The sequence below is a fragment of the Galeopterus variegatus genome, unplaced genomic scaffold (assembly GCF_000696425.1).
Source record: "Galeopterus variegatus unplaced genomic scaffold, G_variegatus-3.0.2 Scaffold7549, whole genome shotgun sequence".
Lineage (NCBI taxonomy): Eukaryota > Metazoa > Chordata > Mammalia > Dermoptera > Cynocephalidae > Galeopterus > Galeopterus variegatus.
Window position 1 is genome coordinate 75,702 of NW_007733660.1, and position 12,204 is coordinate 87,905.

The 12,204-nt window shown below is 36.8% G+C and overlaps 1 protein-coding gene across 1 annotated transcript in view; it reads left to right on the forward strand.

Moving 5' to 3' along the window:
• The first annotated feature begins 1,631 nt into the window (after positions 1 to 1,631).
• Positions 1,632 to 12,204, forward strand: part of LOC103607573 (hyaluronidase-1-like) — a 13,577-nt gene continuing 3,004 nt past the window's right edge. Inside the window, 3 exon segments of the mRNA XM_008592065.1 lie at positions 1,632 to 1,866; positions 1,905 to 2,614; positions 6,320 to 6,409. Coding sequence (XP_008590287.1) covers positions 1,632 to 1,866; positions 1,905 to 2,614; positions 6,320 to 6,409 — 1,035 coding nt within the window.

Consider the following 12,204-nt stretch of genomic DNA (forward strand, 5'->3'; position numbering starts at 1 on the left):
CCCAATATGTGCAGTCATGACATGAGGGAGGCAAAGAATAATATTTATGCAGAGTGGGCACTCTTACATTCCCCTGAACAACAGACGAAGATGAAGAAAAAGGTTTACTCTTCCTTTTTTTGGAGAGAGGGGCAAGAGTCATATTAATATCCCAGAGTTGGATAAAAGTGTAGGGAGTGGAGCTGTCTCTCATGACTTAGAGATTCATCTAGTGCCACAATATAAATTTCACACAGTCAATTGTCTCAATAAAATCCAATTTATTTTAAAGAGTAAATTATCATTCACATTTGTTGATTAAAAAATTCAATGTATACAGAGCCTGTCACTTGTTTGTTTACAGACCTGGGGCACTGTATTTTGACAGTTGATATGTAATTTTGGTTCATGACTTTCCCAGCATTTAATGTATTAAATAAAGACAGCAAGAACTACAGAAGTAGTACAGTAATGTGCAACACTTAAAAAAAGTCTGAGTTTAATTACATCATAGAAATATCTGTGATTTCTTTATCTTAAAAATATATGTAAATTAATTTTAATGCACAACTTCATATTGCTTTCAGGGTGAGATCTCATTGGCTAGAATGCAGAAACTATTAGACAGTCCTTATATTCAGGGAAGATTCTTTGGCAGTTTTTGTCCCAACTGACTAGTTTAGAAGGGACTCAAGAGCCAGGATTCATTTGGAATTTAACTGTGAAAATACAGTTTAATTTCTTCATGGGAAACCATAGAATTAAAGCTCTAACAGGACTTGAGGCTTATTGATGTACCAGAGAGAAGATGATAGCACCAGAAGCCATAATAAACAACAGGTAATTTCTATCTGTACCTGTTTCGTATTTTTGTCTGTACTAGTTCCAAGGGTAACTGCTCTCTGTTTTAAAAACAAATATGTGAACAAACTTTTGAAGCCAGTGCATTTGAAAGTATATACAAGGTATTACCTACTGTTACTACAGTTTATTACTTTTCATTCTACTTGATATTTGTTAAAAATGTCAGTGTGTGTTAATTTTAAATGGGGCATGTTCTAGAAGTCACTTTTCCAGTAATCAATAAAGAGATGTAGCAATCTATTCAGACTTTCTTTCCAACTTTCCCTTACAGCCAAAAGCTTGTCAGTACAGGATGGTTTGGGTTAGTGTATTCAGAGTTACAGAAAATTAAAAAGAGAATGGCTAGCAGGTGCAGTTTGCACAGCTGAAGACCTGTGTGAAAGTTTTTATTCACTGAATTTTTTCTTCTAATTTTAAGTAAAAGAAACAAACAAAAAAAACAAACAAAAAACTCATCTTTTTCCCTGGTTTAGAAGAAACTATAAATTAGGCCTAAGTATTGATAAACTTCATAAGTCTTTTTACAAACTTAGACTTTAAAATGTAATCGCCTCACATCTGTCTATAGAGTGACCAGACTTCTGGTTTCCTGAGGACAGTCACAGTTTACTCCCATTGGCCTAGTGTGAGTGTTGGTGCACATTTCAATTCTCAAAACTGTCCCAATTTAGACAATAAGTTATATTTATTATGTACTGTACAACTAAAGTGACATTTGACTTCATCATGTACAATTTTGCTCCTTCTTACTTTTAAGGAGACTCCTACAGTGCTGAAAACTACAGGCCATGCGTCACCTGTGGCTGGCCCGCTTAGGAGAGCTGCTGCTCTCTGTCGTGTGTACTCAGCCAGCCCTCAAGCCTGCAATGCCTCCAGTGCTCAAGAACCAGCCTTTCAACATCTTCTGGGCCGCCCCAACAATGAATTGTCAAAATTTCTTCAATGTGAACAAGAATCTTCAAGTATTTAACATTCTATCAAATCCTTTAGTGACTCAGAGTGGATCGATAATAGAATCTTCAAGTATTTAACACTCTATCAAAACCTTTAGCGACTCAGAGTGGATCGACAATTGCCATTTTTTTATCCAGATGAATTAGGGTATTACCCTTATTTCTCTCAAGATGGAACATCCTTTAATGGAGGGATACCCCAGAATATGAGCCTTTCTAAACACCTTAGGAAAACTGCCGATGACATTGCAAAAGCTGTCCCTGTGTGGCGATCAGAAGGACTTGTCGTTATTGACTGGCAAAGTTGGAAACCATAATGGGACAGAAATTGGGGCAGCAGAATCATGTATAAAAATCACTCCTTAGCCTTCACTAGAAACCTCCATCCTGATTGGTCAGAAAGGAAAGTGAAAACAGTTGCCCAGCAGGAATTCGAACATGCTGGCAGGAATTTTATGAACATTACCCTCAGGCTAGCTTTGGAAATGAGACCAAAACGTCTGTGGGGCTTCTATCTTTACCCAGATTGCTACAATTATGATTACAGGATAAATCCAGAGAGCTACACAGGTAATTGCCCAAATGAGGAAATTTTCCGCAATGACCAACTCCTGTGGCTGTGGGATAAAAGCATGGCACTTTATCCTTCAATATATTTGGATAAAATATTGAAGTCAAGTTTAAAAGCTTTGAAATTTGTTCATTATTGAGTTAGAGAAGCCATGAGAATTGCTGAAATGGCTAGAAATGACTATGTTTTACCGGTTTTTATTTTTTCCAGACCATTTTATTTACACGGTATGGAAGCTCTGTCACAGGTAAGAAAAAGTACAGTTACATAAAAAATGGAAATTTGGTAGAATGATATATAAAGTCTATAAAGAAATGATTTAGGATATTTATTCTCCCTTAATAATAGTTTTTGAATGATAATTTTTACCAGCTTAGCATTCACGGGAATTCCCTGCATAACAGTTTTTAAACTTGAGTTAAATAATATAACAGATAGATTAATTTTAACCACGGAGAAATTATAGATTCAGCTCCTTAATATATAAGCATATGGACTGGCCAGTAGGCTCACTTGGGAGAGAGCATGGTGCTGATAACGCCAAGGTTAAGGGTTCGGATCACTGTACCAGCCAGCCCCCCCAAAGTAAATAAATAAATAACATAAAAACATAGCAGCAATTCCAAATGAGAAACAAACAAAAAAGAGTTTGAGGTAAATTATTAAACAACTGTGTTTTTCTTTAGATTGATTTTTTTTGCATTAGTTGATTAGATTAACTGAAAAAATAACATAGATTCTGTTGATTTTTCTCTTTAAAACTTAACTGTTCCATCTAGTGGTTAGTGTTAAGGCATTAAAAGTGTTTTATATATACAGACAAATATTGTCTTTAGAATTAACACAAAGCAGGCAGCACAGAGATGAGAGATGAGCTTTGTCGGAAGATAATGAGTTTGCAGACACTGAAAATGTTCAAGCTTTAGCTGAATTGTCACTTAGGACATTGGACATTATCATCAGGACGCAATCATTGGATGGGTCGTCAGATAGGAAAATCCTTACATCTCCATCCACACCTGAGAGCCAAGAATTATTTATTCCAGTACCCAGCAGACAAGCAGGGCTGTTAAATATGTAATACACAGCTCACTTTCTTAGACCACTTATGTTTTAGATGAGGACATTTAAAAGAGGTAGCAATTCTTTTAAAAATATTTTAGAAAAAAATCTATTGCTCCAAATATTATTGATTTTACCTGATATTCTCATCATTGCAGGATTACTAAGTATTATTCAAAATGGGGTTTCATTTAATAAGTTCAGGAGGAAAAGAATTATAGCATCATGGCCAAAAATTGGAGAAATCTCAGAGGTCTCTAATCCTCCTCCCACCCAAACGTGAATCCTTTCTTACCTGACCAGTGCTTTAGCACTTTTTGATGGGGCATTTCCTACATCAGAAGGAAAAGTGCCATTTGGGACAATATTAATTCTTAGAAAGCTCTGGAGTATGTCAAAGCTACATTGTCTCTGGATAACTTCACACCACTAGTTCTAATTCTATCTTCTGGTGCAACGTAGAATAAATCAAATTCTTTTTCGAAAAACCAGTTCTCTGGATATTTTAAGACATCAGTCATGACTACCAAAGACTTCTCACTAAGGTATTCCTCAAGTAACAGATCTCTCAAATCATGTCCCTTTCTCAAATCCCTTTGGGAAAAAGAACTAGCTTACATTTATTCATTCAAAAATTATTTACTGAGTGCCTAGAACATGTCAGGAATAATATGTTATTACAATAACAGTAGAAAATAATAGTAATCCATGCAGTCAGTTATCTTGGTAGAAGACAGGAGAGGGAGATGAGCCACATCTTCATGAAAGTCTTGGTCATTGCTTTCCTATTTTTTGTACTGTTAGACATTTGAAGTAAATTATGGGCTAAATATCATCTCTGAGCTCTACTTCAGAAATCAATAGACTGCATACTCTACTACCCCCAAAGTATGGAATTATTATATTAAGTGTTTTAACGCTTTCCTATTGCTCTCCATTTTCCACATATCAACAAACAGTATGTGTTTTTCTGACCTATTGTCTACATAATCTTCAATGTGATTTTTTTTCTGGGGGGGGTAACTGCTTAGCATTTTCTTTAAGAAGTTTTTGTATTTAAATAAGAGAATTGATTTATTTTTAAAGAATGTGATAGTAGTTAGTAAAATGAATGAACAATTTTCTTTCTTGTATTTTTTTTTCCCTTTTTGTCTTTTTTACTGACCGGTAATGGGATCGCAACCCTCGGTGTCACGCCCACACCGGGGACCGGCAACGGGATCGCAACCCTCAGTGTTGCATCCGCACCTCGCTCAACCAGTGAGCGGGAACTGGTCTCCACATGGGATCCGAACCCTCGGCAGGAGCGCCGCCACACTCCCAGACGGCTCACTCTCCAGTGCGCCACCGGGCCGGCCCTCTTTCTTGTATTAATTAGACAAATTGTAGAACACATGTACTAGTATTACTGGGACCTTCCTCTAAAGAAGGAAGCTTGCTGTGGCATGGCCATTTACCTACTGCAGTCCTTGAGCACTCCACCTTTGCACGGGATCTCTGACTGTCTACTCCTTGTAGATGAGGAAGGAATGCAGATTGCTCCATCAGACATCTCCTCTATCTTCCAACTCTCCCTATTTCCTGCTTCTTGGCCCTTGGGCTAAATCATGAACATACCCTTCTTATTTCTTATCTTGGTGAATTATTATTATTTTTTATTTTATTTATTTATTTATTTATTTTTTTCCTTTTTGTCTTTTTTCGTGTCCGGCAATGGATCGCAACCCTCAGTGTCACGCCCGTACCAGACTGGGACCGGCAACGGGATTGCAACGCTCGGTGTTGCACCTGCACCCCGCTCAGCCAGTGAGTGGGAACCGGTCTGTATGTGGGATCCGAACTCTCGGCGGGAGCACCACTGCTCTCCCAAGCGGCGCACTGTAGCAGTGCGCCACCGGGCCGGCCTCTTATCTTGGTGAATTATGATCTCCTTAATCACCCAACTTAAGAGTCATTTGGATGCCTCCCTGTTTCTCTATTTATTATCTGTCAGGGAACTAAGATGTATCCATCTTTATTTCCAAATAACTCTTCCGTCTGTCTCCTCTTCTTTATAAGGATTAACATTGCTTTTGCTAAGGGCTCATCATTTCTTACTGAACAATTTCTTCCAATTGGTGTCCCTGCCTACAACATATTGACCTCCCCCTCCAATTGCATTCTTTACATGACAGTCAAAAATATCTTTCAATTCAAAGTTGCAAATTTGTGTTTCCAGTACTAAAAAAAAATTTGTGGTCAAGTCCTAATACTTTAAAATAACATTTTTCTTTCTATTTGGATTCTGCTTATATATAAGGATTCATGTACTTTCACTTCTCCCCAAATGCCATGTACTTTATGACAAGGAGTTAGTTACCAGTAGTTCTCTGATTGGACCGTGCTCTTGCCTGCATGTGAGCCTCTGCTTCTTGTTCTTCCTTCTGGACATAAAACTCTGCTCTTTCTAGTCTGCCTTGACAATTCACATCCTCAAAGACCCATTTGAAATTGCACCTGTTCAAGGAAGCCTAGCCAGACTCTTCTGTTCACTCTTAAGCATCTTCTAATCTATATATGCCTTGTGGGTGCTACTAATACAGAAATTAATTTATTATATAGTAATTCCATGTTTGTATATGGCTGTGTCAACCATCACACTAAAGCACTCCTTCAAAGAAGGTACTGGAATCTATTTCATTGCCTGGAAATTCATAAATATTTATCAAATAAATGTAAAAATCCAAAGCAGAATCACCTTTTCCAATTCTGCTATATCCTTTGTTTTAGAAACAAAAATAACATTATTTAATGCGTTCTTTTCCACAGTTGATAAGTTGAGTATTGTTATTGAATTATCAAGACTAACTTTGGTTTGGCAGAAACTACTCCTGACACTTCTCTTTTCTAGGAGGATTTAGTACATACAATTGGTGAAAGTGCTGCATTAGGGGCAGCAGGAATAATATTGTGGGGAGGATATGAATACTCTTCTTCAAAGGTAAGCAACGATTTTTCTGTAAGCATCTTGAATATATTCTAGGTATAGTTTTTAAAAAAAATTTTTAGATCAGAGCCAAATGGTTGCTGCTATCTGCTCACTTGACTTTAATGAAGTTTGAAAAATACAGGCTGATATCATTTGACCACCTACTCTACACCAACCTCTGTGGTTAGTAGAAAGGTGGAAAGAGCACAGTCTTTCCAATCAGACATCCCTAGTGAAAAATCCATTTTTTTTATTCTAGGGATGGAATTTTGATCATGTCAATTAACCCCCCTGAATCTCAGATTCTCCTACTCTGCAGGAATTTTGGTATATTAAATGGCGTAATATATATGTGACACAGATAAAGAATACTAAATTTAAAAAACAAATAATTATTTTATCCAAACTTAAGAAGGTGAATTCTTCAAAAAGGATTCTTTATTTTGTTGATTACCTACAAAATGCAAATGGGAGGGGGAATATTTGTATATAAAGGTTTATTAACAGTCTACTCTTTTGTGGTAAGTACACTTAACATGAGATCTACCCTCTTAACAAACTTTGAAGTGCACAATCCAGTACTGGTCACACTACGTGTACAGCAGGTCCCTAGAACTTCTTTATCGAGTCTGATGGAAACTTTAGACCTTTTGAATAACAACCCCCCATTTCATTGACTCCCAGGTCCCGTCAACTACTATTGTAGTCTCTGCTTCTATGAGTTGGACTACTTTAGATACCTCACATTAGTGGAATCATGAAGTTTTTGGCCCTCTGTGACTATGTTATGTCACTTAGCATAATTATCTCCAGTTCATCTGTGTTGTCACAAATGGCAGGATTTTTTTCTTTTTTAAGGCTGATTAATATCCCATTGTATGTATATATCACATTATCTTTATCCATTTCTTGGCTATTGTGAATAATGTTACAATGAACATGGGAGTACAGATATCTCTTTGAGATTGTGATTTCAATTCTTTCAGATACACACTCAGAAGTATTAATGTATATATGCTGGATCATGTGGTAGTTGTATTTTTGGCTTTGGGTGGAACTTTCACACTGTTTCCGTAGATGCTGTACCATTTTACATTCCCACCAACAGGGTACAAGGTTTCCAATTTCTCTGCAGCCTCACCAACAGTGGACATTTTTTGTTTTTTCAACAGCAGCCATGCTAACAGGTGTGAGATGATATCTCATTGCAGTATTGATTTACATTTTCCTGATAATTAATGATGTTGATTATCTTATAGTATATCTGTTGGCTATTTGTATGTCTATTTTGTAGAAATGTTTGTTCATGTCTTTTGCCTATTTTTTGACTGGGTTGTGTGGTTTTGCTGTTGTTCTTGCTTTTGCTATTGAGTTGTAGGAATTCCTCATATATTCTGGATATTAACCCCTTATCAGATATACGGTTTGTAAATATTTTCTACCATATCATACATTGCCTTTTAATTCTGTTTATTGTTACCTTTACTGTTCAGAAGCTTTTTAGTTTTATGTAGTCTCACTTGTCCATTTTTGCTTTCATTGCCAGTGCTTTTGGTTTCATATGCAAGAAATAATTGCCAAGACCAGAGTCAAAAAGCTTTCCCTCTTTGGCTTCTTCTAAAAGTTTCACAGTTTAGATCCTGTGTTAAGTCTTTAATCCATTTTGAATTAATTTTTGTGTCTGGTTCAAGGTAGGGGTCTAATTTAATTTTTTTTTTTGCATGTGGATATCCAGTTTTCACAACTCCATTTGCTGAAGACATTATCCTTCCCCTATTATGTGGTCTTGGTACCCTTGTCAAAGATTCATTGACCATATATATGCAGGTTTATTTCTGGACTCTCTATTCTGTTCCTTTGGCCTATATGTATTTCTTTATGCCAGTACCATAGTGTTTTAGTTTCTATAGCTTTGTAACATATTTTGAAATCAGTAAGTGTGAGGCCTCCAGCTTTGTTCTTCTTTTCCCAAGATCATTTTGGCTGTTCTGGATCTTCTTTGGTTCCAGATGAATTTTGTTATTGTTTTTTCTATTTTTGTAAAAAATGCTATTGGGATTTTGATGATGATAGCATTGAATTTTCAGATCACTTTGGGTAGTATCAACATCTTAAAAATATTAATTTATCCAATCCATAAATATGTGATGTCTTTTCACTTATTTGTATCTTGTTTAATTTCTTTCATCAGTGTTTTGTAGGTTTCAGTGTACACATGCTTAACATCCTTGGTTAAGTTTACTCCTAAGCCTTTTATTCTTTTTATGCTATTGTAAATGGGATTGTTTTCTCAATTTCCTTTATCATGGTTCATTGTTAGTATGTAGAAATTCGACCGATTTTTGTATGTTGACTTTGTATCCTGCAACTTTACTGAATTCATATACTACTAACTTTTTTTGTGTGTGTGTGTGTGTGTAGAGTCTTGAGGGTTTTCTACATATAGGATTATGTATCTGCAAGCAGGAATAATTTTACTTTTTTCTTTACAATTTTTATTAATATTACTTATTTCTCTCGCCTAGTTGCTGTAGCTAGAACTTTCAGTACTACTTTGAACAAAAGTGACATAGTGAGCATCCTTGTCTTCTTCTTGATCTTAGAGAAAAACCTTTCAACTTTTCATCACTGACTGATGCTGGCTAGGACTTGTCATAAGTGTTCTTTATTATGTTGAGGGACATTCTCTCTATAACTCATTTGTTGAAAGTTTTTATCATGAAAGGGTGTTGACATTTCCGCATACATTTTCTTCATTTGTTAAGATTATCACATGATTTTTATCCTTCATGCTGTTAATGTATCATATTTACTGATTTGTGTGTGTTGAACTATCTTTGCATCCCAGGGATAAATCTCACTTGATTATGGTGTGGGATCCTTTTAATGTACTATTGAATTGAGTTTGCTAATTTTTGCAGCTGGGTTAATCAGGGATATTGGTTTGTAATTTTGTTTTGTAGCATGTTTGTCAGGGTAATGCTGACCTCATAAAATAAATCTGAATGTCTTCCTTCCTCTTTATTTTATTTTTTTGGAAGAGTTTGAGAAAGGTTATCATTAATTCTTCTTCAAATGTTTGGTAGAATTCACCGGTGAATTCATCAGGTCCAGGGCTTTTCTTTGCTTGGAGGCTGTTGATTACTGATTCAATCTCCATACTTGTTACTGGTCTCTTTGGATTTTCTGTTTCTTCATGATTCAGTCTTGGTAGGTTGTATGTATTTAGTAATTTATCCATTTTTTCTAGATTATCCCAACCTACTCTTTTTTTATTGAAGCATAACTGATTATACATATCTTTGGGGTACAGCACCCAACCTACACTTGACAGTAGAATAAAAATAAAATAAAACACATAAAATAACTCTTTATTCTTTCACAACTGTCCCTGAGCTTGCTCTGTTGATCACACATCCCACTGCCTAAGCAAAAATTCTGCGACCACAGCTTTTCTTCACTTCCAGGTATTGACAAACAGTCTCCTTTTCAGGAATTAAAACATCCAGTCTCACAGAATATAAAAATAGCAATCTGTTTTCATTTGGTGTGGCACAAATCTGATTGCAGAGTTGTTAAGAACAGGAGCCCTGGGATTGAACTGCTTGGGTCCCAAGGCTCACTTCTTGTCACCTATTAGCTGTGTGACCTTGAGCATGTCATTGACTCTTTAATTTATCTGTAAAATGAGGAAAATAATAGTATCTGTCTCATAGGGTTTTTATGAGAATTACACTATTAATACACATAAAGTAGTTAAAATAGTACCTAGCAGATGGTAAGTGCCACGTAAGTGTTGGTTACTACTACTTACCCCTCTTCTCCACAACCTCAGCTTGGGTCTGAGGGGGGGCAAAGAGGAGTATGGTCAGTTCTTTTGTTCAACTCCTTCAAAATTGGGTTTAGGAGATGGAGCTGAGGGGGAGGCGAGTGGCAACTTAATTTTTATGGATTTAGTGACGTTTGTAATTATCTTTTCTTTTGAAAGCCTTTTGATATGACTGCCATGTAAGGGTCTTTCTTTCCTACTCGAGCGACTGCTGAGATATGGTTACCTGCAACCACCACCCTCCTCCTGCAACTCTCCCCCTCCCCCATCTTCTGCATTGCACCATTCCCTGATTTGAACAATTCAGTCTTTATTTATTTATTTTTATTTTATTGAAACATAGTTGATTGTACATATCTGTGGAGTACAGAGTTGAATACCAGTACCCGTGTGCAATACTTTTTGCTCAAATCAGGATAATAATTAGTATATTCAACATTATACATTGTAATGATTTTTCATGGCCCTTTACTGATTCCTCCCTTGCCCCCCACCCTTCTTACTTCTGGTAACCTCAGTTTGAACAATTCAGTCATTAGTTGACACTTGCAACTTCTTCACTGCTTCCCCAAAGAATTGGAATGCAAAAGCATTTATGATTAGGCCTTGAATGCTGAGAATTACTTTGGCTGTATTAATATATTTTAATATGCTGTATTCTAACTGTTATTATTTTTCTAATTCTATTATTTTCTAATTTGAAATTGTATTTTTAAAATTTCCTCTTTGACCAAATTATCACTTGGGGGAGTATTATTAAGCTGTAAAAAATGTAAGGTTTATCTACCTTTTTATTATTAATTTCTATTTTATTGCATTAGAGAAAAAAAATATATATGTGCTTACTGTACTTAGTACAGATAGTAGTAGACTAGTTGAAAAGCTAATGGAATAATGCAGGTGAGTGCTGTTAGTGACCTGAACTAGATAGCAATGGCTGAATTCTAGATATATTTTAGAAGGTAGACTGAAAAGCTCTTGCTGATGGATTAAATGTGAGAGGAAAAAGATGGCCAAATGACTCCAGGGTTTTCCTTCTGAGGAACTTGAAAGAGGGATGGCCACCAGAGTTGCAGGCTGGGACGAGAACCAGTAGATTGGATTGGAGTATAAGTTNCCTCTCTGTCTCTGCGTCGCCGCTGCCGTCTTTCCTGGCCTTTGTTGCCTTGGGCTGCTTGTCTCCCGGCGTGGTTGCGGCACTCTCAGGAATCTTCTTTTGCATCGGCCCTAAAACCTCGAGACTGTAGTTGCTTTTTTTCGTTGTAGATTAGTTGATCAGTGATTTATTTGTTTTTTGTTGCTCTTGGAAATGCAAATAGTACTCTGGCAGCACAGCGCACACTTCTCAGGCTCACTCTGTCCTCTGGCACGCTCACTCCAGACCCGTCGCCATCTTGCTCCCAATTGTTTCATTTTAAATACTTCTGGGATGATAAAGGAGACTAAGAAGTCCCTGTATCTGCTGTCTGCAAGCTGGAGAAACAGAACAAGCCAGTGATGCAATTGTCTGAGAACCAGGGAAGCCAATGGTTTATGACCCAGTACAAGTCCAGATGCCTAGAATCAGAATTGCAGATGTTCAGCTGCAGAATGTGGACGTCCCAGCTCAGGGAAGAGAGCATATTTGCCATGAATTCTAGATATAGTTTAGAAGGTAGACTGAAAAGCTCTTGCTGATGGATTAAATGCGAGAGGAAAAAGATGGCCAAATGACTCCAGGGTTTTCCTCTGAGGAACTTGAAAGAGGGAGGTGGCATAAACGCAGATGAGGATGGCCACCAGAGTTGCAGGCTGGGACGAGAACCAGTAGATTGGATTGGAGTATAAGTTTAAAATGCTTGTGAGACATCCAGGTGGAGATGTCAAGTAGATGGGTGTGTACAATCAGTTCAGGTCTGGGAGATACACATTTGGGAGTTGTATTTAAAGCCATGAGATGGGATGTGTTTATCCAGAGAAAGTATATCTATAGGAGAGA